At 23.1% G+C, this 25920-nt stretch overlaps 1 protein-coding gene and 3 long non-coding RNA genes across 4 annotated transcripts; 2 read left to right on the top strand and 2 right to left on the bottom strand.

The window, feature by feature from the left end:
- Positions 1 to 1191: 1191 nt before the first annotated feature.
- On the bottom strand, positions 1192 to 5192 carry LOC135145745 (uncharacterized). The gene is made up of 13 exons (XM_064077892.1): positions 5127 to 5192; positions 4962 to 5033; positions 4827 to 4904; positions 4614 to 4686; positions 4487 to 4553; positions 3854 to 3945; positions 3145 to 3197; positions 2867 to 2954; positions 2789 to 2814; positions 2198 to 2241; positions 1739 to 1800; positions 1607 to 1684; positions 1192 to 1543 (listed from the first exon to the last, which is right to left on the bottom strand). Exons 8-13 carry the CDS (start codon positions 2896 to 2898, stop codon positions 1192 to 1194), a joined length of 594 nt encoding a protein of 197 aa, XP_063933962.1. The 5' UTR covers positions 2899 to 2954; positions 3145 to 3197; positions 3854 to 3945; positions 4487 to 4553; positions 4614 to 4686; positions 4827 to 4904; positions 4962 to 5033; positions 5127 to 5192.
- A 3569-nt stretch (positions 5193 to 8761) lies between these two features.
- LOC135145767 (uncharacterized) lies at positions 8762 to 9803 on the bottom strand. The gene is made up of 4 exons (XR_010283558.1): positions 9493 to 9803; positions 9244 to 9328; positions 9149 to 9190; positions 8762 to 8941 (listed from the first exon to the last, which is right to left on the bottom strand). It is a non-coding gene; the product is annotated as an uncharacterized LOC135145767 (long non-coding RNA).
- A 3046-nt stretch (positions 9804 to 12849) lies between these two features.
- On the top strand, positions 12850 to 13795 carry LOC135145760 (uncharacterized). The gene is made up of 3 exons (XR_010283553.1): positions 12850 to 13036; positions 13124 to 13476; positions 13545 to 13795. It is a non-coding gene; the product is annotated as an uncharacterized LOC135145760 (long non-coding RNA).
- A 1520-nt stretch (positions 13796 to 15315) lies between these two features.
- On the top strand, positions 15316 to 15710 carry LOC135145756 (uncharacterized). Its single transcript, XR_010283551.1, has 3 exons — positions 15316 to 15411; positions 15502 to 15576; positions 15644 to 15710. It is a non-coding gene; the product is annotated as an uncharacterized LOC135145756 (long non-coding RNA).
- Positions 15711 to 25920: the final 10210 nt, after the last annotated feature.

Below are 25920 nucleotides of genomic sequence, written 5' to 3'. Positions count from 1 at the left end.
TTTACCTCTTTCTTATTTAACATCCTAGTTATAGGCGCTACAGTTTAAATTTGACTACGTGCAGGGTGAACTAGAATAATCTCATGTATATATATTTACGAGGTTTTTTAAACACAAGTTTAAAGCTTATGCGTACGCTATCATCCTCTTGAGAGTTCGTAAGTTCGTTTAACACTTCAAGATAGACAAAGGTGTGCAACTTTACTTGTATCTGTAACGATGCTTGAAGTAAGACTTTTGCCAACGCAGTAAGGCTTTATATCTATTTTACCTCGTTATTTTCGCGAGCGCCTTTTATTTAAAAAATGCTACTTCGGAAGTGAAATATATTTTTGTGGCTTAGACTTGTATATTTAGGTTTTGTGGATAGCAAAAGTTAGACAGGAAATTAAATGTATTTAATTTTAATAAATAGGCTAAGTAGTCGTTATCATTATTTCATATTTTATTAAGCTGTAGTGCGCGGAGAGGTTTTATATAAAAGAATTGGCATGTTTCTATGTCGTCTTACGTATATTATTTACAGTCTAAAGAAGGTAGAACTTAAGTAAAATGCTTTCTTTTTCTATTTCTTGGTTGGTGAATTCTAATATTTCGTTTAATTTGAAATTTGATTTGAAGTCACCAGATTGCCTATTGATCCATATAATGATAGTAAGGAATTGCGCTTAAGCTTATATTACGAGCGCTATGGCGCAAAAGTTTAAAAAAGACAAGCACAACTAAAGCAATTAATTGTTGCTAAGTATGAAACGTAAGACACAACTGGGTTTGTGCGCAAATTGATTGCTTTAAGAGATTCCTTTTCGTAAAAAAAAATTTTTTTATAGGAAAAGTTTGAAACGCCAGCAGGAAGGAATTCATTACACTTATGAGTAAAAGAAATGGGTTCTGACGGGTTGCGAGTGCTTTACTAATTAATCCAAGTAGAGAGTTGCAAATTATTTTAGAGGCCATTCTTGCGTTAACGTTTCGAATATTTTACCGGCATTTCGCTTTAAATTTCAGTCAGGGGGCCTCGGAAAGTAGCATCAATTTTTACCAGGGCGTGCGGATCCATCTGTTACAACAAAGTTTTCACTATTCACTACATAAATTAGTATAGCTAAAAACAGAAAAAAAGAAAACATCAGGTGCAGCGGAAAACTAAAAAAACCACTAGAAAGAAAAATGCTTTATTTAAAAAAAATTTTAACAAATATTAGTTGAAAAATTTTTCGGAAGGAGATTGGCAAAATGCTCGTCGTAAGTGGATCTTTTTTTATCACTCTGTTGCAAATTCGAAGAAGTTTTATAAGAAGGTTCTTGAACGGCTGGAAGAAGGCTCTGGAAGTCCAGCTCTTGAGGCTTTCTTTCAGGAATAATGGCTGAAGAACGCAAGCAGGATATGTTTTGCCCGTAAGAATAACTGGATTTCCCGTCAAACAGCGATAATATTCCGTCTTTTGAGAAACTTTGCTGCTCTTGTTCAAGAAATCCTTTTGTCTCTTGTTCCAAGTTTTGCTGGAAAAAATCATCTTCAAGAAGATTACTATGCTGGAATCTTTAAACGTAGAAATTTTTTGTAAGAATATATAAAAATGTACTCAAAAGCTGTAAAAGAAACTTTTTTTCCTCGCAGCGGCCCGCGGAAGCGACGTCTTTAAAATCATCGGCGTTAAATAGGAGCTGGTCTTTTTTAGCGCTTTTGGTAAGTAGTTAGATTTTGTTATAAAATTTTCTTATGGTTAAGCAATACAAGTTTATGCCTTGAAGTAAAAATTCTTCTCTACCGCCGCTCGAACGCTCGTCAGCTTTACCCTTTTTTCAGTAATAAAATTTTAAATATTTTTATATTTTGATTATGGTATTATTAATTTTTAAACATTTTTATCTATTAATTTTTAAATATTTATTATATTAATTGATATTATTTTTTATATTTGTATTTATTATTTCATTAATAAAAAAACTAAAATCTGTCTTTACACGTATTTAAAAAATATGAAATCCACAATTTTTTAAAAATTTATTGTTCTATTCGTGACATTTTAGTCATTAAATTAGCACATTTATATTACTTAATTACCATTAAAGTAAAAGGTAAAAAAAAGAAAAAAAAATTAATTTCGTAATAACTAATATCAAAGTTTTTATATATTCATAACATTAAATATACTTAACAACAATAAATTATTTTATTAATAAACTTCTTCACCATATTGAAGGCTCCAGTTACTATGAAAGAGGAATCTTTCTTTTCTGTATAAAGAAATATTATTATTAGTAGAAGTTAATTATAAAATTTTCATAGTAAAAATTTTACCAATAAAACGTAGAGATTTTATTAATATAATTTTTGTATCTATAATAAAGTGTATCTATCTATCACGTGGTAAACAAAGACGTGTTCTGCCAGCTACGGAAAAACGAGCCAATGGTGGAACGAAAACTTTAATCAAAGCTCCACTAACACAACCGACAATGAATGTTATAAAATTTTTGAGCATAATGATTCGTTATTTAATAAACTCATAAGCACGATAAGATAATAATAAAAAATTTATAAGTATTAATATTAAATGGATTAAAAAATACTATAACTAATTAAAGAAACTAGAAATATAATAATAACATGCGATAAACATTATTAGCTTTAAAAAACTACTAAACTACTAATAAAAAAGTTGTAATTCATCAAAAAAAAGTTATTTTTCTATAAACATTTTTTTTACTTTATAGTTTGCTTAATATTTTCTATTTATATATATAAAATAGTCTAAAAATAATAAAAAAATAATAAAGAAACCTAGTGGAACGATTTGAGGTAAGTCCCTAAAAAATAATAATAATAATAAACTTAATAAAATATTAATATAATAATAACTGTTGTTTATGAGAACACCCGCTAATATTCATATCCAACTCAAACGTTGAACAACTTTCGGTTTTTTTTAAGTTACTTTCATTAAAATCTATATTTAAGATTTTGAATTTAAAATAATTTTATAAAATAAAAATAAAAAGGTACAATTATAAAACTTTAAATATATTTTATAAAGAAATAAACAAAAACCTCTAGAAAATTATTAAAATATTAATATTATACATTTTTATTAATCATTCACATTCATTATAAAACGATGTAACATAAAATTTTTTAACCAATCACGTCTACTTTGGTTTTTAAGGATGTTTCCTGAAATTTTTCGGGTCCCCTAAATTTTAATGTTAATATTATTTTGTTTATAAAAATTTTATTAGCAATACAACACGTGTGAAAAGCAAGGGCAAAAACATCACTTAATATAAATTTACATTTAAAACGTTTATTTTCACATATAATAATAATGAGAAGTGTACAGAGTAAAGATGAAAGCAAAAAAAATTGTAATAATAAAATGTAAACATAAAATAATAAAGAAATAATATTAATTTATAAATGTGTAAATAAATAAATTCAATAACATTATAAATAAATAAATTAATTATTATTATATAAAATTTATAATAACTTAACAGATATAATAAAAAAAATTATAATACTTTTAAAAAATTAATAAACCTTAAAAATATATATATATAAAGTTTTAAATAATATAAAAGTATAAATTAAGTAAATTAAGAAAACAAAACTTTTAATAGAAATTTATTCTCCTTTTTTTAATAAAGTAAATCTTTATATTTATAATTATAAAGTGAAATAAGACAAAAATATTTATAATATAAATTGATTTTTTTAAAAAAATAAATTAATAAGAAATTTATAAAGGCTTTTTTTATTTTAGAAGTAAAAAATTTAAATTTCTTTATATAACTTTTTACTATAAGGCTATTAAGTTTTTCATAATAATAATAATAATAAACAACTTACTTTTGTAATTCGAATTGATTAGAACTTCCAATAAAGCTACCAAAAGTTTCTTCTTCAACGTTATTAATTATTAAACATTCAGATGTCTTCTCCTTCGAAATTTTGTTTTTATAAAAAATTAAATTAAAAAAAACTTAAAACTTGTAAGAAAATAAAAAAGATTATTATTAATAGCATAAGAAAAGCTGATTCTTGCATTCTAAGAAGCAAATCTGTTGAAAATTAATTAAATTCAGCTCTGAATAAAAAGTTAAAGACTTTTTAAAAAAAAATTTAATTTAAAATTTTAAAAAATATTTTATATTAAGAAAAAAATATATTTAAATTAAGCATAAGTTTTAAAAAAATAAAGAACTTGAAAGCTTTTGACAGTTTCAAAAAGGAGTAATTTGCAAGAACTTATATTATAAAAAAATAAACAAATTTTATTATAGTTATTATAAACTACTATATTAGTAAATTACATAAATTTTTAAAAATTAAATTTTATTGCCACTTTTATTAAAAATCTAATAAAATGTATAATTATAAATTTACTATTTTGATAAATATTTCAATAATCTAAATAAAAAATACTTATTGGTTATAATAACGCAAAATAACAAAATTTAGTAATAAATTGAAAAGTACTACATCCAATGTTTCTTCTTTGTAGTAAGTTTTAGTTTGGTATTTGGCTTTTATAAAAAGTTCAATTTCTCTGTGGTAAATTTTCTTTTTAATTTACTGAAAGATTATAATTTTTTAAATTTATAAAAACTTCTCAGTAGTTGGGCGCAGAAAAGAATTGTCCAAGGTGGCCTCGTATGCAGAGTTAACTACTTTATTACCTCCTTATTAAATTTTATATAAAAATTAGAAAAAAATTAGTTATTTTAAAATATACCAATGATTTTCTTATTAAAAATTTAAATTATATAGTAATTCTTTTAAACAAATGCTAAAAAATAAAAATGTAATTTTTTTTTGATACCTTTACTTTTGAAAGATTCAATTTGTTCGCGTGTCCACTTGTCAAGAGTACAAGATTTAATACGAGAAATATGAACACCTGTAATTAATAAATAATAAAATTTATTTTCAGTAGTTCAAGCCGTCGCAAAGGCACCGAGTTGTCTATGAATTCCAGCGCATCTCAAGCATAAAAAAACTCCTAAATTCAAAGAGGCCCAAAGAGGACCTGAAATTTAATTATTATATTATTATTATAGGAAAATAGTTTTAAAAACGAGTTTTTTTTTCTGATTAAGTAGTTTTAAAAAAATTATAAAACCTCTTTGAAAGCAGTCCGCACAAAAGCGGTTGCCATCTTCGCTAAGGAGTTGCTTTAACACCAGAGAATAGCTATAAATTTATTTTTATAGGTATAGCAAATATATATATAAAAAAAGTGGAATTATCAGAATGGAAATTATGCTTGCCTTTCATCATCTTTAGATTTGAGTCGACTCAACATTTTCTAAAAATTAGTGTATAGTAAAGACTAATATATATATTTAAGAAACAATAAGGAAGTTATAAAGTATTAATGACAAGAAGTAAATATTTTAGTAAAATTAATTTTTTGCGTAAAATTTAACTAAACAGGCTTATAGCTTTCATGTATTTTATTCAATTCTATTATTAAAGTAATACCAGAAGTTAAAAATATTGAAGAAAAGTATACGAAGCTCAAAGTTTTTATTTTATGCTATACCTATACTTTATTTTTACCGACAGAATATATAATTTTAAGGACTACTAATTAACTTATTAAAGAAATGGTCTCAAGTAAGGACATAATAAAATAGTAAATTGAATGTTTTCTATTGGATGTTATCATTAACGAAAACTAAAACAGAAGAAATAAAATTTGATCGAATCAACATTAAAATAAAGAAAAATTAATAGGATATTAGGGCGAAAAGGCCCTTATCTTATGTATGTTAAATAAATTTATTACTTTTTTTAAGTATTTTTTAATTAAAGCTTTTTAGGGAATTTTTTCAGAACAATGTTTAAGTTATAATATAAAAAATTATACGGAGATCCGGTAGAGCGTAGCTATTTTAACTATAACGATAAAAAACGTTTCTTAAACAGCTTAAGAACGTTGGAAAGGAATAATGCCACATTACTTTTACGTACAAAAAAACTTATTAGCCCGTTTACTAATTTTATTTTAGAGTAGATAGTGGGTTTTTTTGTGTCCTTTGCTGCATTTAGTCATTAATAATTAACGATAACACAGTGATGTCTGAAAACAAGGTTTCTTACTAATCTAATTTTTTTAAAGCAACAAAAAATAAACTTACAAAGTGTTGCACTTACATTTTGAAAACGCTAACAATAATTTAAGAAGCTATATTAGAATATTTGTATACTGAAAGAAATGTAGAAAAAGGTACAAAATATAGCTTATTAATTTTATTCAAAAATTAATGGATTTTAATTATTATAACAAAACAAGCCTACAAAATTTTTTTATTATTTTAAAACTAATCAAATTCACCAGAACTCTATTTGTAACAAATGATTATCATTCCTAAGAGGATCGCTAATTTTTTTTTTAGCTAAACTTGAACTTCTTAAGTGATAACACAAATATTCAATTTTTTTAAATGATAAATTTTTAAAATTTAATATTTCCTTAAACTTCTTATGGTATGTTATATAGGAACCTAAAGAAGTTAACAAAAACTTTATTAATATTTTTATGTCATCGATGTTTAAAAGATCTTTTTACAAACTTAGCTTCTTGAGAAATAATACGTGTCACTCTATTCAATTTTTAATAACTTTATAAATCCTTATGAATAAAAAATTATTTAAACACTATATTGTATATATACATAATATATACCAAAAAAAATTTAAAAAATAAAGAAAGAACAACTTTTTTGTTAATTTCACTTTAATTTTAAACAAAATTAGAAGGACGCTAATTAAAACTAAACATCTTAAGAATACATGACTTTTAAATTAATATTTATTGACTTTATAAATCTTAAAATTTTTTTACTCAAGCTCCTTAACGTATAAATTTAAAATTTAGAGAATTTCAACAAATAACTTTATTATTAACTTTATTTAAAAGTTATGCGATTTCTAAAGAATGCTATTAATATCTAAACTTAATTTTCCAACAAAAAAGTTTTAATAACTCTGTAAATTTTCCATTGAAAAATTTACTCAAACTCTGCATTTTATAAATTTAAATCGATATTCAAAAAAATTTTCATAAAAAAACATTATATTTAAATAAAAGTTAACCGACTTCTTAAGAACGCTTATTATATTTAACTATAACTTCTGAGCAATAAAGTTTTTTAATTTCGCTCAAACTCTATATATTAAATTTAAATAGAATCCAATATTTTTTTTTAAAGCAAATATATTAAATTTAATTAAATTTAAAAAAAGGTTTATGCTTTCTTAACTTTAACTTTTAAAAAAAAAATTATTAAAAAATTTTATAAAGCTTCCAACTTAAAATTCCCTCAAACTCTATATTTTAAAATTTTAAAATTTTTAAAAATAACTTTAACATCGATTTTTTAAAAAGGTAATAAGTTTTTGACGAACGATAAACTATATCTATACTTTAACTTTTCTAAACAATAAAAATGTTCATAACTTTTTAAAGCTTTTAAAAAAAAATTTACTCAAACTCTATATTCTGTTTAAATTTACATAGATTCTAACAAAAACTAAAAATATGATTTTACTATTTTTTTTCATCAAAAGTCAATTAAAAGTAAATGGACTTTTGAGGAATACTTATCATATTTAAACTTTAATTTCTAAAAAATAAAGTTTTATAAATTTTAGCAGACTTAATACTATATAAAACTAAAAAGAAATTGAAGAATGTTAAAAAAAATTTTATTATTATTTTTAATCAAAAGTAAATCAATTTCTAAGAAACGCTAATTACATTTAAATTTTGATTTATGAAAAATAATTTTTTTTGAATTTATAAGTTATAAACTCAAAAATTCACTCATACATTTTATAATAGTACTTTACATAGCGACTTGATAAAATTTAATAATTATATTAATACTTTTAATCAAAAAATTATCAATTGCTGTAAAACGCTTATTATATATAAACTTCAACATTTAAAAGTAATTTTATTTTTATAAATTTAATTTGAAGTTAATCAATTTTCTGAAAAAGCTACATATATCCAAACTTTAATTTCTGGATATTTTTTTTAACTTTTTAAATCCAACTTATTAATTCCTCAAATGTAATATATAAGTAATTTTAGTAGTAACTTAATAAATTTTTAAAAAATTATTTCTTTTATTACTACTTTTAATCAAAAAATTAATCAATTTCTATAGAGCGCTTATTATATATAAACTTTGACTCCTGAAAGTATTTTTTTATAAATCCACTTCTATATTTTATAAATAATTAAAAAATTTGGTGAATTTTTTTTAAAAAAATTAACTTAAAATCTTAAATAAAAGTTATTACAAATAACTCGTAAACAAAAAAATTCATAACTCTAAAATTCTTTCAAATTAAAATTTATTTAAACTCTATGTTATATAAATATTTATATAGAAATTTTAATAAAATAACTATTTTTAAAACCTTTATTACATTTAAACTTTTACTTCTGAACAATAAAAGTTGTATTATCTCTAAAAATCTGCCTTTAAACTTTATTTTGCACGAATTTAAAAATAAAATCTGAATTTTATATAAATTTATAATTATTTTATGTCAAGATTTCTAACTAAGTAACACTTAACAGTTTAATTACTATAAATCTTCCGAAATCATAAACTCATTCAAACGCTAATTAAGAAAATTTAACTAAAAAAATCAAGAATTTTCAAAAATATAATTTTATTATATTTAATCAAAAGAAATCAATTTCTATAAAACGCTGTTTACATCTAAACTTTAACTTCTTAAAAAATAACATGTGCCAATCGAATTTAAATACTAAAGACTATAAATCTTCAAGCGTAACATTTCTTCCTTCATCAAAATCTCCTTCACTCTCTTCTTCTTTGCCTTTCTTAGAAACGTTTGAACGAGAAGTGCTTCTTCTTTTAAAGGCAGAAGTTTGGCGAAAAGGAAGTGCTTCTGAAAAAAAATAATATTTCTTTGATAAAATTTTTTAAACAGTTTTGTAGCACCAATAAAAGTAGTTTATTTTATAAATAATAAAAAAATTTAAAATAAACGCTAAATTTATTAGAATTAAGTTTACAATCTACAAAATAATTTTATACTAATGCATACTTGAGACATAGATAGACAATTAAATATATGTAAAAAAAATATAATTACCGTCCAAAAACGCAAGCGAGCTATCTTCAAATACACAAGTAGCTAATTAAGTTTTTTAAAAAAAGTAAACAAAATATATATAATTTAAGATTAACCTAAATCATTATATTGAACAGTTTTCCGTTTATCGCACTGGGCGCGCTCGTATCCTTCCGTAGCAAGGTACGCCACAAAACACTCCTAAAAAAAATCAATTTTTTTTTAAATGTTTTAGTAAGTTTTGAAACAAATCAATAAAAATATTTTGGAATAAGAAGTAAACTTAGTAGTTGTAAGCCAATAAAAACTTTTTAAAGGACTCTAGGTTGACCCGGAATAACTGTAGGTTTTGTTAGTGAAAGTACCACGGACTTGGCTATAACAAAGCAGCCTTCCTGCGAAACTAAAGGAGCGTGGACATCCCTTTTCATAATCTTCTTGATTCTACTTACAGGGAGAGTCGTAGAATAAGAAGGATGAACCAAATTTTTCATATAACTCATAAATAAGTTGTGGCCCAAATAGAGTTTATATAGTAAAAAGAACTTAAATTCAGTAAAGTCGCAACTTTAAAGAGAGTAACAGCCGGTTGTAAAAGGGCGAAGAAGAAAGTGCAAAGAAACTTAAGGAACGAATAAACATATCCTTCAGGGTGGAAATAGGACTGGAGGCCACATACTGCCTAAGCACGGCATTTATCTAATGGCTAAATTTTTTATATAAAACTTTTTTTAGCTTTTAGGAGAGCCTGGAAGCGGTGAAAAATGAGCAAAAGGGAAATAAAAATTATTAATTGAGGGTTAATTAGCCCTCATTGGAAAAAAATTGGTGCGGCTTAGCAAATGGTTTGTGCTTTTAAGTTTAATCATCACCTTTATATCAAAAAAAGGCGGTGGCTAAAAGAAATAATTATCTTTTTGTTAAATAAGACTATGTTTGCATTATACCTTAGAAATCACCTCAAATTCAGTTTAACTTTTTTAATTTTACTACTTCCGTTTGTAATAAAGAATGGACATTCGATGCTCGCTAGCGCACCACACTGGAAGAAATTGTAATAAGTATACTTACCATCAAAAAAGTAAGCGGTTCGGACGATATAACTAATCTGATGAGTAAAGAACTTGTTTATAATAAATTGATGAATATGATGTTTTATTGTAACAACGTTGCCAGAAAGCTGGAAATGATTAAGTTGTGGTAACCTTCAAAATTACCACCCTTTGTTACTCGCTTAAGAGTTAACGCCCCTATAAGCTTGCTATCTTCCCTAGAAAGCTGAAGGGCTTATTTTAAATAAAATTGCGAACTTTGGGGAAAAAAAGTTTATACCCTTTAATGTACAGTTCGGTTTTCAAAACAGCCTAAAACCACAAAAATAGTTAAGACTCTCTGAGTACGTTACTATGGCATCTAATAAAGAAAAAGCTACAACTTTTGTTTTCACAGGTAACGAAAACATTAAGTAACACATGGTAGGAAAATATAATCTTTAAAGGTAAATAATTATATTCTTTTAGAAACTTAATACGAAATAACTAAGTTTTATTAAAAGAGAGAAAGATCAGGGTTAAGATAGACATCCCCTTTTGTCCTTCATGCCTTATACTGTCCTCACTATTCTTTCGAAATACGCTAATGACAACGTTTATCCAAGTTCTAAATAGAGTGCGTTGGCTATTAAAAATGCAAGATCTACCTAATTTAATAACGGGCAAAAAACTTAAACTTAATCCGACAAAATGTAAGGCCATAGGCTCTCGCGTAGAATGAAATATCTCCCGGAGAGATCCTCTCTGGTGCTGGTAGGCTAGGATTTATAAGTGATTTTTGACCACAAGCTTGAGTGGGAAGCTCGCTTGAACTATACTACCCAGCAAGTAAAACCTCAAAAACGGGTTAGGTTAAGGTTAAGGTTAAGGATAAACTACTTCTTTATATATGCCTGTAAACTTACACTCATGTATTAGCCTTCGCTTGCGTCTATTCTTTAATAAGACACTTTAATGTATTACCAATTTTAGAAAATTTGTTTCTGAGACTGTGCATATTGCTCCGTGGATTATAAAAAAAATTTGCATCTGTACCGAGTTAGTAAGGTTAATATTTATTACAAAACATTGAAATATCGCAAAACCTTCTACCTAGCCAGCAGAGTTCCAATAAATTATTATTTACTATAATCACATACGACGGCTGTATTTTACCAATTTTGAAAGACCTAAGCACTTTGCCCTAACTTAACTATGCATTCCATCTTTAAAGCAAAATTTTTTAATTTAAAACTTACCTTATTATTCCTGCGTAAGTACTGTTTTCTTTTTTAAATTCAATGGTATATAATAATCTGTTAAATAATTTAGCACATTAAAGGCGAACTTGCACTTAGAGAACAAAAAACTATATATAAAGGTATTCGTAAATTAACACTTTTGCGAAAATAATGGGTTCTTTCGAAGAGAAAATTGATTTCTGACGATTTTTTGTCTTCTTTAATTGGATAGTTGTAAGTTCTTATTTTTTAGCTTTTATACTTTTGTAGCAGAAGTAGTTAAAAGTATAATAAAGAGGTTTTTAAATAACTATAAAGCCCACCATATCCGCGGCATGCAAGCACCTGGAAAGATCAAATGCAACTCTTAAATGGAAACAGTCACAACTATCACTAAGTTAAAAAAATGTTCGAGCTTTTAGTTAAGTGTTAACCAGACTAACGTCCTTAAATATTTACTTTTTATGATTTTAATTTAAAATGATGGCTCACTTAAAAAAGGATGAAGCGAATAATTACTCCAACTTGCTCAGTATGGAGGAGAAGTTATACTTTCCCACAGTCTTCTGAAGTGAATCGATTAAAAGCCAGCTTTGGGCTGGGTGGGCTTCTTTGGGGTTCTGCCTTTACTTCTTGGCTCGGTTCGACCTCTGCGTGAGGGGGCGCTAGTTTCTATGTAGGTTCGTCTTATGTGGGGTACTAGCACTATCATAGACAGTGCTAGTAACTAGTATGTATATGGAATGAGGCCGGCGAGCCCTTCCGACATTCCCCGCTGCGCGAATTTTATCGTAAAAATTTACTTTTTACAAAGTTATCTTTTTGAAAGTTCATTTAAAAATCATTATTGCTAAAAGTTGTACTTAGTTTATATTAAAATTTAAAATTTAACATGTTTTGCTTTAATAACTGTAAGTATATAAGCCTATATAGTACAATTAGCATACGTTATATGATGAAATAATTAAGCTGTATTCATATAGGTTATGTCAATAGGCGTCAGTCTTTTGTTTTCGCCGCAATTAATGACGTTATGCATTTTTGTCAGTGAAAAAAATGTTATTATTAGGTTAAGTTAAAATAATAGTCAATGATTTTTTGAAGCTATTGCTCAGTGCTATGCAGTAAGCCTTGCAAAAGATGTAATTTAGTTTTGCTAATTGTAAATGCCCAGCAACAGAGTTTCCTTCGATAAGAATTTTGTGATACATAGTAAGTCAACTTGTAGCTATAGGATTATGAAGTCTAGGCGTAATACTCAAATGTTAATTTCCCCATTCGTTATTCGCTAATCAAGTTTTAATTTTTAGTCATTTGTGTTACATGAGAATACTATAACTATTCTTATATGTGTGAGTTCATAAAAAAAAAAAAACAAGCAAGAAGGAGAGGGGCCAAGAGCACTTGTTTGCTTTCATTGAAGAATTGTGCTGATGCTCGGTAAATTCGAGCGTAAATTGCATAGTTTTTCTAGTAAACTTTTTTACGTAGTTCGTACTCAGTTTTTAAGAGTTCATATACATTTTTATATATACATACATAACACGTCGCCTGAAAAGCCTCGCGGCTGACCCAAAGATGGCCCCTCCATCAAGAACCCTTACCGCTCCCCATTAGCATCAGTCTTTAAGTGATAGGTGCCAAAATTGATGTCCCATTTATTAGTATTCGTGATATCGCAATTTTTTTTAGTGACTTAACCTTTGTTATTGTTAAAATAATAGAGAAACCGAATTTCGTGTGTTGATTAAGCATTGTTTTTTAATGAGAAAAATACCTTTTAAGCTCAGCAATGGCTTGAAAAGTGTTATAAGGGATCCCGCTTCTTCGAAAACAACGATTTCATTTTGTTAGTTGATTAAAACAGGCCTTACTAGCACAAATGCTGCAGAACGAAGTCGTGTGAGTTAGCTGACATCGCAAAGTACTTATGAAATGTATAAACTATATTTTGCTCGAAATTTGGACGTGAGAAACCTTTAATTGCAAATGGGTACCGCGTTTGCTCACTGTGGGCCAAAAACAAGAATGCGTTGAAGATTCGAAATTTTCGGAGCTGCTTAAGCGAAACAAAAAGGTTTTTTTGATGCAATTTATAGCACTGGGATAAAAATACTAATGGAAAGTCGACTACTTATGAAAAAGGAAGGCCGCGAATATTAATAATACTACTGGTTTGATTGAGGGGGAATTCTAATCGGTGCTCTTTCATCAAGGCAGACAATGCACCGTGTCACAAGCCGATAATTACGATGACATAATCGCATAAACACGTTTGGATTGGTTCCGTACCCATTGACTTTCCTTATCTGTCCTCCAGCGACTTTTTCTCTTTGCAGACCTCATGTGCTCCATGGAAAGATGATGAGTGGCAACTCTTCTATAAAAAAAAGAGTAGAAAAGAAAAGAGTTGGACATTATTGCATCGCTCGTAAAGGAGACTATGTTGTATTATAAAATTAAATTTTTAAAAGAATTAAATTTAATTACTTAGCTCAAGACTTTCAGGGGGCGCGTTACATATATGTGTAGAGATGTACAAACAGTATAGTTAGCTTATAGAGCATTAAGAGACTATCGGAGGGATGCACCGATACTAGGTTCGTATGTAAGTTCTTAAACCCACTGGTGGTTTGGACGCCTACTACCACGTTCAAAAAGAAACAGTAGTTGTATACCCGAAAAAGACCTTCGGCCGTTTAAGATAGTTGTTGTACGTTTCATTGCGCAAAAAATAAGGTGCGCCAGTCATAAGTCGCTGGAGCTTATTTTATTACGTCCGCAGAAATGCACTTGCTAATGATTTGTCCTAAGGCCCAGCAACAGATGTTTAGACAATAGAGGGTGGCACGTATTTTTTTTATACAGGCGCTCTTTATTGAGCGGGTACATCTTATCAAATTTATTATTATAGAGATATATAAAATAAAATGAATATGTATAACGTGATACAATATGTAAATAAATAATTTATATATGAAGTACATAAAAATAATTAGGGTATAACGCGTAAAAGAAGACATGTTCATTGATTGGTTTAAGATCTTAATTTATACCCATTGTTAGGTCTTTATGCCTATATTAATGATAACCTTTTTCTTTTTGTTGGACGTTCAACAGATTAAGAGTTAAATCTGTCCTGTTCCGAGGCCGCCACTAGCAGGTTACACAAAACATCATACCGGATCGAGTTATCGTAGCTCAGCGGTTAAGAGCATTAACGCGCATACTCAAGGACGTGGGTTCGATTCCCACTGACGCAACACTCTTTTTCGGTCTTTGAAGGTCGCTTATTTCACCTTGCCCTGATAATATACCTTACACCACTGTCGCCAAGTTAGTCGCTTTATGATCATGAACATAGAAGCAAAAGTAACTTAAAGAGAAATATATGATAGGCGCTCTATATAAAGTAAGTAACAGAATAGCTCCCACTCCCTCACCTCCAGTCTGAAAGCCTTAAACATCTGTTTAGGCGCTAAAAACCCAAATCATAAAATTTTTAGGCATTAACGCATATAACATAATAGTTTCCAATGAAAATGCTGATAGGGGCGCATGCTAGATTCATAGCAATAGAGGCAAAGTTAAACATAGATTTCCACAACAAAATCGGCAATAGAACGCAAACTTCTGCAGTTAGATTAATCCATATGAAACTATATACTTTTTACAAGACCGTCTGAATGCCCTAGTAAAAAAATTGAAAAAAGATGTGCTACAAAAGTAACATTTTAGATGAATCTAAAGTTGACAGGCTAGTTTGATTTCTGTGGTGACATAAAAAAGATTTGAAATCCATTTGTCTACCGTTAACGACACCCCGTAGTGTTTAACTCCTCTTTCGTGTTATAAATATAAAGCTACTTTTGACGCATTTAATATTACCTCTAGGAATAATTTAGTGATTGTAGATAAAAATAAATGAAGGGGAAAGTAGTGAGCTTTGATGAGCGCCCACCGTACGATTTTTAACAACCAGACCTCATTGAGGAGTGAGTGTACTATCGCAGTTAAGTAAATAGAAATAATATTAATAATAATCACTTTTTAAATGAAACCATGTCAAATTTTTTTTAAAAACCTTCTTAATACTAAAAAGACCTTTCTTGAAGACTTTTGTAGCTCCCTCGCAAGACTAAAACTATAAAGCTGCGCCACTGACCGGCTTAAATCAGTATTTTTATTTTTTATATTTTATGCACTTACCAACCACTATAAAACTATACCCAAACTAACCGCAGCGCTCTTACAAAATCTGCGCCTACAAGCCAAGCCTACAAAAAGCAAAAGTACTTTCGAGATCCTGCAGCTTTGTTTTGTATTTCTTTAAAAGGTTTCTAGCCAGTAGATCAATTGAGTATAAATCTATTTCTCTTTCAAAAGTTAATATTAACTATCACTGCAACCATCCGTCCTAGAGAAGAATGTTCTTTTCGTTATTAAATTAAGGCCATTAATCCTTCTTTTTTCGTAAGATTATTTTTAGTCGTATAAAATAATTAAAAGAATTAAATATTTAAAATTTGGTTGCCATGGTAAACAATTATTTTTTCCTTCTAGCTTACTAAGTTTTAATCAAACTTTTAAACCACTAGAACTTTTGCTTGCAATTTCAAAGTTCAATATTTAACTTTTCTTCTTTTGTAATTGCGTAAACGATACAGCTTTTAACAAATTATTATCGGCTGATTCCCTGTTTTCTACTATGCTACCCTTCAGAGCTGACTAGCTTTTTAACTCAGAACATTAAACTAGCTGCTATGACAATATATGTATTCATCTAAAAAAAGTTCCTTTCAATCCTTTTTTTTTCATTCAAAACTATTTTTAGCTAGCACCTCCTGACAGTTTGAATAACTTTTTCTAGCTTAATGGTTTTCCAGTCACCTATTTTAACTTAGTATTACAATCATTACAAAAGTTTTTTCACCTCCCTGTTGAGAAGTACAAACTTTCTGTCCGTAATTACGTTGTTATAAAGAATTATTCCCTACATAGTCTTCTTTTTTATAATTTAGTAACCAAGAAAGTTGCTAAACCTCTTCTAAAAAAGAAAAAAAACAACAGGAAAATTTTACCTTGCTTAAATTACTCGGGTTTGTAAATGCACCATCCTCATACTTGTATAATTTTTACTAAAATACATGCTCAGCCATAAAAGCTACACGATTGTACTTGTCGAAAAAGTCGTAATACTTTTTTTACTGCGCTTAATATAAAAACTAACTGCGAAAGATAAAATAATAAAAATTTTATTAGTATCGCGTTCACCTTAATAATTAATATCTTCAGCGTAAAGATTTTTCAAATAAATATAATAACCTATTTTTTTCGGGATTCACTTTAATATATTATAATGGAAGTTCATCTCATAACTAGAAAAACCTAAAAGATGCTCTTAAAAAAAAAAAAAAGGATTGCGTGCTATAAACAAACTACATAGTAGTTGTACGCTTTTTGCTTATCTCCACGTTAGCATTTCTATCTCTTTGTTGGAGCCTTTTCTTTTAATAAAATATAAAAGTTTTTAAACATGACAGAGGAAAAGTGGCAGGATTTATTAGGAACCGGAAAGTTATTAAAAAAAATATTATCTCTCGAAAAAGATTCTGATTTTAGATTGCTCCCGAGCCAAGAAGTTAAAATAAAATTAAAAGAACAAACTGAAGATGATGAAGTGATTTATGAAAATTTCTCTCGAGAAGAGGCAGCCAGCTAAATTGTTGCAGTAATTAAAATAAATAATTTATATTCGTTTAGGATCTTTTTATTTTTCGCATTAATGAAAACGATGTCGTTGACGCCCTTGATTTAGGGGTCATAACTATGTTCGTTGGTAATCCTTTTTTTATTTTTTTTAATAATAAAGTTATATAACTTTAATAAAAGGTGAACATTCTATATTTAAAGCTGATTGCTCCATTTGTTATGGAAGTCTAGGCTTGTAAACTTTTTACTTATCCATGGAATTTTTTTTTTTGTCTTATAATTTTAATTAATAGGCCAGGAAAGATTTCTCCCAACACCAATATGATTTATGAGGTAAAATTATTAAAAGTCGGAGCACCGCCAGAAACTATTGATAAACTTTCTGAAGATGAAAGAATAAAATTAGCGACAGAGAAAAAGGTTTGCTTAATTATAAAAAAGATCTTTTATATTAAATAGAAAAAAATAGGAACGGGGCAATCATTTATATAAATTAAAAAATTTTGAAAAGGCCTTTGTCAGTTATTCACTGGCTACTCGATTTCTTGAAGTACATAAAAGTTTATTTTGTTTAATTTTTTTTGCATGCATTTTATACTTTTTTTTTTACTTTCCTTTCGCTTTCGTTATAAATGTTTAGCGAAAGTTTTAGAATTCAAAAGTACTTTCTCCTGACTCATCGATATCTTATAAATATATTATTTCATTTGTTTAGCACGTAGATTTAATATAAATTCTAATCTATTCAAATTTCTTTTATTACGTTAATTTCTTTTAAATTATAATAAACAATAAAAAGTAGTTTTTCACTAACTACACGATTTCTTGAAGTATATAAAAAAAATTTTTTGTTAAATTTTTGCTTGTAGAATAAATTTATTTTCTTATTTCTATATTTTTCTTTATAACTTTAATAAATATCTTTTCTAAAGTTTTTGGATACATAAAATTTCCTTGTTTAATTTTTTTGGGTGTTTTATCTAATTTTTAATTTTTTTAAATTTTTCTTACTTAGTAATAAATGTTTTGCTAAAGTTTTAGATTAATAATATTAAAAGCATTTTTTTTAATGACTAAATGGTTTTTCCTATATAATTATTTTATTTATTTTTTGCCCATAGATTAATTAAATTCTTTTTTATATAAATTTCTGTTATTACATTTATTATTGTCTCTGCTGAAGTATTTGGATTATAATATCCCACAAGAAGTATTACACTTTTTCTTAATTTATTATAATTTTTAATTTATTAATTATTTGCTTTAATATTTTATTCTTATCATTATATATTTTATAAGAAAAAGTAAAATATATAAAAAGCAATAATACAAATAAATAAACTTTAATACTAATACTAATAATTATATGTAAAAATGTCAGAAATAAATCCTTTTACTTATTTTTTCCAGTAGAATTTAATTTAATTTTTAATTTTTTTAAACTCTTATTGCTATTTATATAAGTTTTTTTTTAATAGTTTTATATAAATAGTTATTAAAAAGATATCTACTAGTACACAAAATTATTAAAATTTCCATGTTTTATATTATTGCACCTAAATTTAATCTAATTCTAAGTTTTTAATTTTTCTTTTCTTGGGTTGTAAATTTTTTGCTTAAGTCTTATATTATAAATATTAAAAAAGACTTCTGAGTATATAAAATTTATTTTTGTCTAATATATTGGGTGTAAATTAAATTATTTTTTAGTTTAATAAATCTCCTTTACTGCTTTATTTAATCTCTTTACTAAATTTTTAAAATAAAAATCTTTAATAAAAGTTATTTACTACTACAAGATTTATAGAATTTTACAAATTTTTTCAAAATTAATTTTTAGCTCGTAAATTTTACTTAAGTACTATTTTTTAATTTTTTAATTGTTTTTATTACTAAAGTTTTCGTTAAAGTTATTAATTATAATGTATTAATAAAAAAATAGTTTATAATGATTAATTTTTTTTACAAATTTTTTTTTTGATTTTATTTTATATTATATACAATCCTGCTTGTAAAAGTATTTTCTGTTAAAATTAGCTTTTTTTATAAGTTTTTAAATTGATTAGAAATTCTTTATAAGTTTGCTCTGAAATTGATTATACTTTTTTGTTTGAATAAAAATTATTTTTATTTTTTTTACAAATCTACTTTAAAAGTAATTTTATTTTGTTATATTGATTTATCTTTTAAATAATATGATTTTAATTTATATACGAGTCAGCATATATACTTATTTTTTCGTTCAGATTATTTTTTATAATAACCTTATATAAGTTAATAAATCAGCTTATATATATATTTTTCTAGTTAGATCATTTTTTTATACATTTCATTATGAAATAGTGATGTGTTTGTTTATATACAAATTACGTTATAAATTTATTTTTTTTCAATTTGCTTTAATTTTTGTTTATAAATTTCTTTTTAGTTTAATATTTTAAATAATATCCTGTTTATATGATTGTTTTTTTTGGAATTTAGATTATTTTTTGTAATTAGTAAATAAATTAAAATTTTAAATAAAATTCTTGGTTACACATTTTGTATGCAATTCTGTTTTGGTAATTCTTTTTTACTTTTTAATTTAGATTGTTTAGTTTAATATTTTATATGCAATTCCGTTTATATTCTTGTTTTACTTTTATTTTTTTTATTTAAATATTTTAGTAACTTGATTAAGTACTATATATAAAATTCCTTCTATGTTATTGGTTTTACTTTTAAATTATTTTAATTTTTTATTTAATGTTAAATGAATTTTTTTACTTATGAATTAAAATTTTTTTATTTTAATTTTAATATAATTTGAATTTGTATACAATTCGGTTTATAGAATATTTTTTTCCTTTCAAATTTTAATTATTTTTTAAGAAATTTAATTTATTTTTTTTAGCATTCTCCGCAGTTAAATACCTTCGAAGCATCTTCACTTTTAGTTGCGTGTTATAATAATCTCTGCCAGGTTTAAATATAATATATTTTATTTATTTTTAATTTTAAATTTGTTATTGTAACGAATTTACTTGCTTAACTTACTTAATATTTTTTAGATTTAGAATAACAAATTTTAACAAATTTATATTTAATTTTCTAAAGAATTTTCTTTTCTTAATATATTTTTAAATTTTGAAATTTAGTATTTTAAGTTCAAATTTATGTATAAATTCACTTTTATACTTAATTTACTTTTAACGATTACATATTCCAGTATTACAAATTTACTTTTTAATATACGAATCTACTTTTATATAGATTTACTTTTAAAGAAATTTTTAGTCTCAAGATTCAAATTATGTATATATTTACTTATAACGAATTTATATATATTTTTAGATTTGGGCTAACAATTTTTTATATTTGAAATTTTATAGAGAATTACTTATTTTTAATTTTTATTTATTAATTTACTTCTATAGAGAATTTAAAAAAATTTTACATTTATATTATTATTACTAAATTTTTTCTTTAAAATATAATTAATTAATTTAGTTTTAACTATTATTTTTCCTTTTTTTTTTTTTTACAAAAAAATCATTAATAACTTTTTATTATTATATATTTTTTTGTTAATTCTTCATTTTATTTTTTTTTGGATCAACAATTTTTCTTTAAAAAATTTAAATATATATATTGTTTATTTTTTAAGGTTCTTTTACTCCAAAAAAAATATGAAGAAGCTCTCGAGGCGGTGGAAAAAGTTTTAGTATACGATAATAAAAATATAAAAGGACTTTTAAGAAAAGCAATGATTTGTAAAGTAGCGACTTTATTATTGTTGTTGTTATTATAATTACTATTATGAAAAACATCTTTACGATCTAAAACTTATAACTTTTATTATTATTATTATTTTAATAAAACTTTTACTTTACTACATAAAATTTACTGTTATTATTATAAATCATTAACTTTTACTTAACAATTTAAAATTTATTATTACATTTATTATTATAAAATTTGTTTAAATTTATGAATTTATTAGTATTATTATTACATTATATTTTTATTTTTTTTGATTTTAAATTTATTATTTATTATTTATTCTAATAAAACTGTTACATTGCGATCTAAAATTTATAGTTAATATTATTATAATTATTATAAAATTTTAAATTCATTAATAAAAGTTTATTAGTGTTATTATTAATTTATAATTTTACTTTTTTATCTTAATTATATTATTATTTTTATAATTTTTATTTACGATATAAAAATTATTATTAGTATGAAACCTTATATTCTGCGATTAAAAAAATGTTATTATTATGTTAATATTTAAATAATTTTCCTTTTTTTAAAATTATTATTTTAAGAATTTTAAAATTTTAAAATTTATTAAATTTTTAAATGAAAATAAATAAATGTTTACTTTTTAGTGTTTAAATTACATAAAAGAAGGATTATTTTTATAAATAATAATAAAAACTTAAAAGTTATGTTAAATATTACTAAAATGTAAAAAAATTTTATTAAAATAAAAATATAAATTATTTTTAATGAAAATATTACAAAATTTTTATATATTTACTTTTTCTTATAAATTTAAAATTTTTTGTTCAATATTTTTATTTTTATTTCTTTGATAATCAAAAAAAAATTTAAGTTTTTATTTTACTTTTTATTAAAATTTTTTGTATTATTTTAGTAAATTTTGAGCAAATTTATTGAGTTCTAATTAATTTTTTTTTTTGCTTTTTTATATAAAAAATATAATTTTTCCAATCTTGATTTTTTTTAGTGTTCTTAAAAATATTTTATTAATAATGAAAAACGAATTATTTTTAATAACTTTTTTTTTATATTTTACTTTTTATTAATAATTTTTATATATTTTCATGAATATAAAAAAATTTTGAGAAAATTTATGTTATAAAATTTACTTTTGCAATTTATTTTTTCTAAAAAAAAAAAAAAAGACTTTTTTTCTTAGTAAATTATAAGCTTTAACAAATCTAAATTTTGGTTTGTATCTATTTTTGCTTAAATTTTTATTATTGTTTATTTATAATTAACAATTCAAGCGAAGTCGAGTTTATTATATAAAATTTACTTTTGATTTTAAATCTTTATAAAAAGTTCAAGCACAATTATAAATTAATTAGTTACATATTTTTCTCTTTTTTTTTTGTATGAAAAGATTGTTGTAATTAAATTATATAAAATATTTTTTTATTATATTTGATTATTTATTTTTATATTAATTTAATAAAAAGTAAAGAAATTGAAGTTTTTAATAAATTTTCATTTTTTTTGTAATTGAATTAATTTTTTTTAATTTTCTTTTAGAATTTATGTTTTATTTCTGCTTCATTATTTGTTTGATTGAAATTTATTATTGTTATTATTAAACTTGATTTTGCTTTTTTTTTAAAGATTTTTTAAAATATTTGAAATGTTAATCTAAAGATCAAGTCATTTCGTTATTTTGCAGTTGAAATTTTAATAAATTTTTGCTTTATTACTTTTTTAATAAGTAAATTTTTATTATTATTAAAATTTAACTTTTTATCTAAAAATTTTGTTATAATTATAACCTTTTAATAAAAGATCAAGTAATTTTTATTTTTGTATTTGAAATTTATATAAATTTTTGCTGTATTGTTTTTTTAATAAGTAAATTTTTATTATTACTAAATATAAATAACTTTTACTATCTTTATTTTTTATACTATTAACAAGTTTATATAAAAAATTCAATTTAACTTTTTTCAAAATGTTTATTAAAAAAAGTAAATTTTTAAGTTTGTAGTCAAAATTTTATTTAGTAACATTACTTTTTTTTATTTTACTTTTTTATAATTATATTACTATTAAGTCTAACTTATTAAAGAATTTTATAATATAAACGTTAATTAATAATAATCCTTGTATAAAAGTAAATAATACTAAAATTTTCACCACCCTGTTAATTTTTTTTTTAATTTTAAAATTTTTAATTTTTTAAAACTCTTTTCTTATAAAATTCTATTTATTCAGAAAAATATTTTTTATAGAAAAAAGTATTGAATTTTAAATTTTTTATCAATTCTGCAGCATTTTCATGAGTACGAAAATGCAAGGAATTGTTGTAAAGAAGTACTCCGAGTCGAACAAAATAACTTACAGGTTTGTGAAAAAAAAATTATTGTAACAAAAAATATTTTTATTATTTTTTTTATAAAAGGCCAAAAAAATCCAAAAAGATGTTGAAAGTTTAATTATAATTCAGAAAGAAAAGGAAAAAAAAATATATAAAAATATATTCTGCTCTTACGGTTTTTATTTTTATTATTATTATTATTATTATTATTATTATTATAAATTTTTTAAAAACATTATACATAATAAAAGTCTTTTTAAAAAAACTGAAAATAAATTTATAAGTTAATTATAATTTTTATTTAAACTTTTTGTTACTATTATAAAATGTTGTGAATTGTACAAGAAATATTAATTTTTTTTTAAACTTTTTATTTTATAAATAATAATATTATTATATTATGGAGCAGAAGAAAAATTTTGTTATTATTATAATTATAACTAATAAAAGTGTTTAGAAATACTTTTGTTATTTCTTTTTAGGGTAAACAATAATATAATATAATATAATATAATATAATATAATATAATTTTTTGTAGAACGGAAAACATTTATATATAAAAAACTTTTACTATTAACGTAATTAAAGTGCTGCTAATTATATATAAAATAATAACTTTAAACTTTTTATTAGAAAAGTAAATAGTAATAATTATTTATAGAGCGTAAAATAAATATTTTTAAAGAAAAACTTTATTATTATTATAGGCTAAAAAATTTATTATATAGCTTTAAATTTTTAATTTTTTTCAAGTGAATAATAATTATGATTATAATTATTATTACTTCATAGTGAAAAACATATTTTTAAAAAAAACTTTTATTATTACTATTTGCTAAAAGATTTCTTATTTATATATATAATAATAACTTTCAATTTTTTTTTTTTCTTGTAAGATCCGGCGAAAAAAACTAATACGGATTAAAAAAAAACTTTTGTAATTATTAAATGATTTTTTATTTATATATACTTCTGTTTTTTTTTATTAAGTAATAATAAGAATAATAAAGGTAATAATATATAAATAAAGTAAATAATAATAGTTTATGAAATGAAAAATTATTATTCATAAAACTATTATTATTATTTAAAAGCTTTTTTTACTAGTACATATTAGAAAAACTTGGATTTTTTATAATAATATTTTTTATAAAACTGTCAAAAGCTAATCTTCATAAAAAATCTTTTTTATAGTTATGCTCAATTATTTATTGTTTACTATTTATTTATGTATTTTTTATATATTTAATGTTTGTTATAATTTATTAATATTTTTTTAAAAAACCTTTTTATTTTTTAAAATTATTATATATTTTATATTAATAAATAATAATTATAATAATACAGAAGAATATTCTGATCTTTTTGAGACGGTGCCACTTAAAAAGAAGCATAAAAGTAATAAGTTTGTATCACAAATTTCTTTTTATAATTTACTTTAATATATTTTTATTATAATGATAATTTTACTTTTTATAATAAATATTATAAATTTGTGTTTTTCCTTTTTTTATATTTTATTAATTCTTTCTTAAATAATAATAATCATCTTTAGTTGATTATTTATTTTCTTATAAGGAAATTGTTTATTATAAAAAATTTGGTTGAATTTATATTAAAAAATTCAATAAAGTAATTTTAGGACTTGCAGTTATAATTTATAATAAAGTAAATATAAATATAAATATAGGAAGGCATAAAGTTATAAATTTGTATTACAAATTTTTTCTATTATTATTTATATTTATTATTATAAAATATTTATAATATAAATCTTTTTTTTTTTCTTTTTATTATTTTTTTAAAAAAAATTCTTTTATAAGTTTTGATTAAATTTAAATTTTTTAAACTTGCAATTATAATTTTTTAATAAGGAAATATAATATTAAATATAAAATGCATAAAAGTAATAAATTTGTAATAAACTTTCTTATATCTTATAATTTACTTCAATATATTTTTATCATTCTCACTATTTTTATTTTAATTTTTTTATTACATTATAAATTCTAAATATATTTTTCTTTTTTTTTTTTTTTTTTTTTCTATTTTTAGTATTTATTTTTAGTTCTTTATTTTTAAATATATTTTTAAAACAAAATTGTTTTATAATTCAGTTTAATTTAATTTTATTTTTAAATATTATTAATATATTTTTTACTTGCAATTATTTTTTTTAATGTATTAAACATTACTATAAAAAAAAGCACAAAAGTTATAAATTGGTATTTTTTTTGTAAAAATAATTTTACTTCATTTTTTAGAAAATTATTAAACTATTTATAATAATTTATTTATTTCCCTTTTTTCTTATTTATATTATTTATATTTTAAGAGTATGTAAAAATATAAATAATTTTTAGTTTTGTGAAAAGTAAATTTTTATAAGTGTATAAATTTTATTTATAAGAAATTTTTTTTGTTTGAATTTTTTCTAACGAATTTTTTTAGAAACTATAACTTACTTCTACCATATATACTTCTATTATATTATTAATATTATTTATATTTATATTTACTATAATAGTATTTATTATTACTTATATTAACTTCTGTTAAAATTATAATTATTTATAAAAATGGTTAAATTTAATAATAATTAAGTTTTAATCACTAAAGTTATGAAAAATTTAATATAATTTTATTTTTATAATTTATGGCTAATAAAATTTTTTAATGACAATTTTTTTAATTATAAAATCTTTTTGTGTATAAATTTCGTTTGATAA

This window comes from Zophobas morio, unplaced genomic scaffold, assembly GCF_036711695.1.
Source record: "Zophobas morio isolate AGI-343-1 ecotype UQ-CSIRO unplaced genomic scaffold, CSIRO_AGI_Zmor_V1 ptg000179l, whole genome shotgun sequence".
NCBI classification, from domain to species: domain Eukaryota; kingdom Metazoa; phylum Arthropoda; class Insecta; order Coleoptera; family Tenebrionidae; genus Zophobas; species Zophobas morio.
Note: the sequence above shows the minus strand (reverse complement) of the source record. Positions and strands in the feature narration are given on the sequence as shown.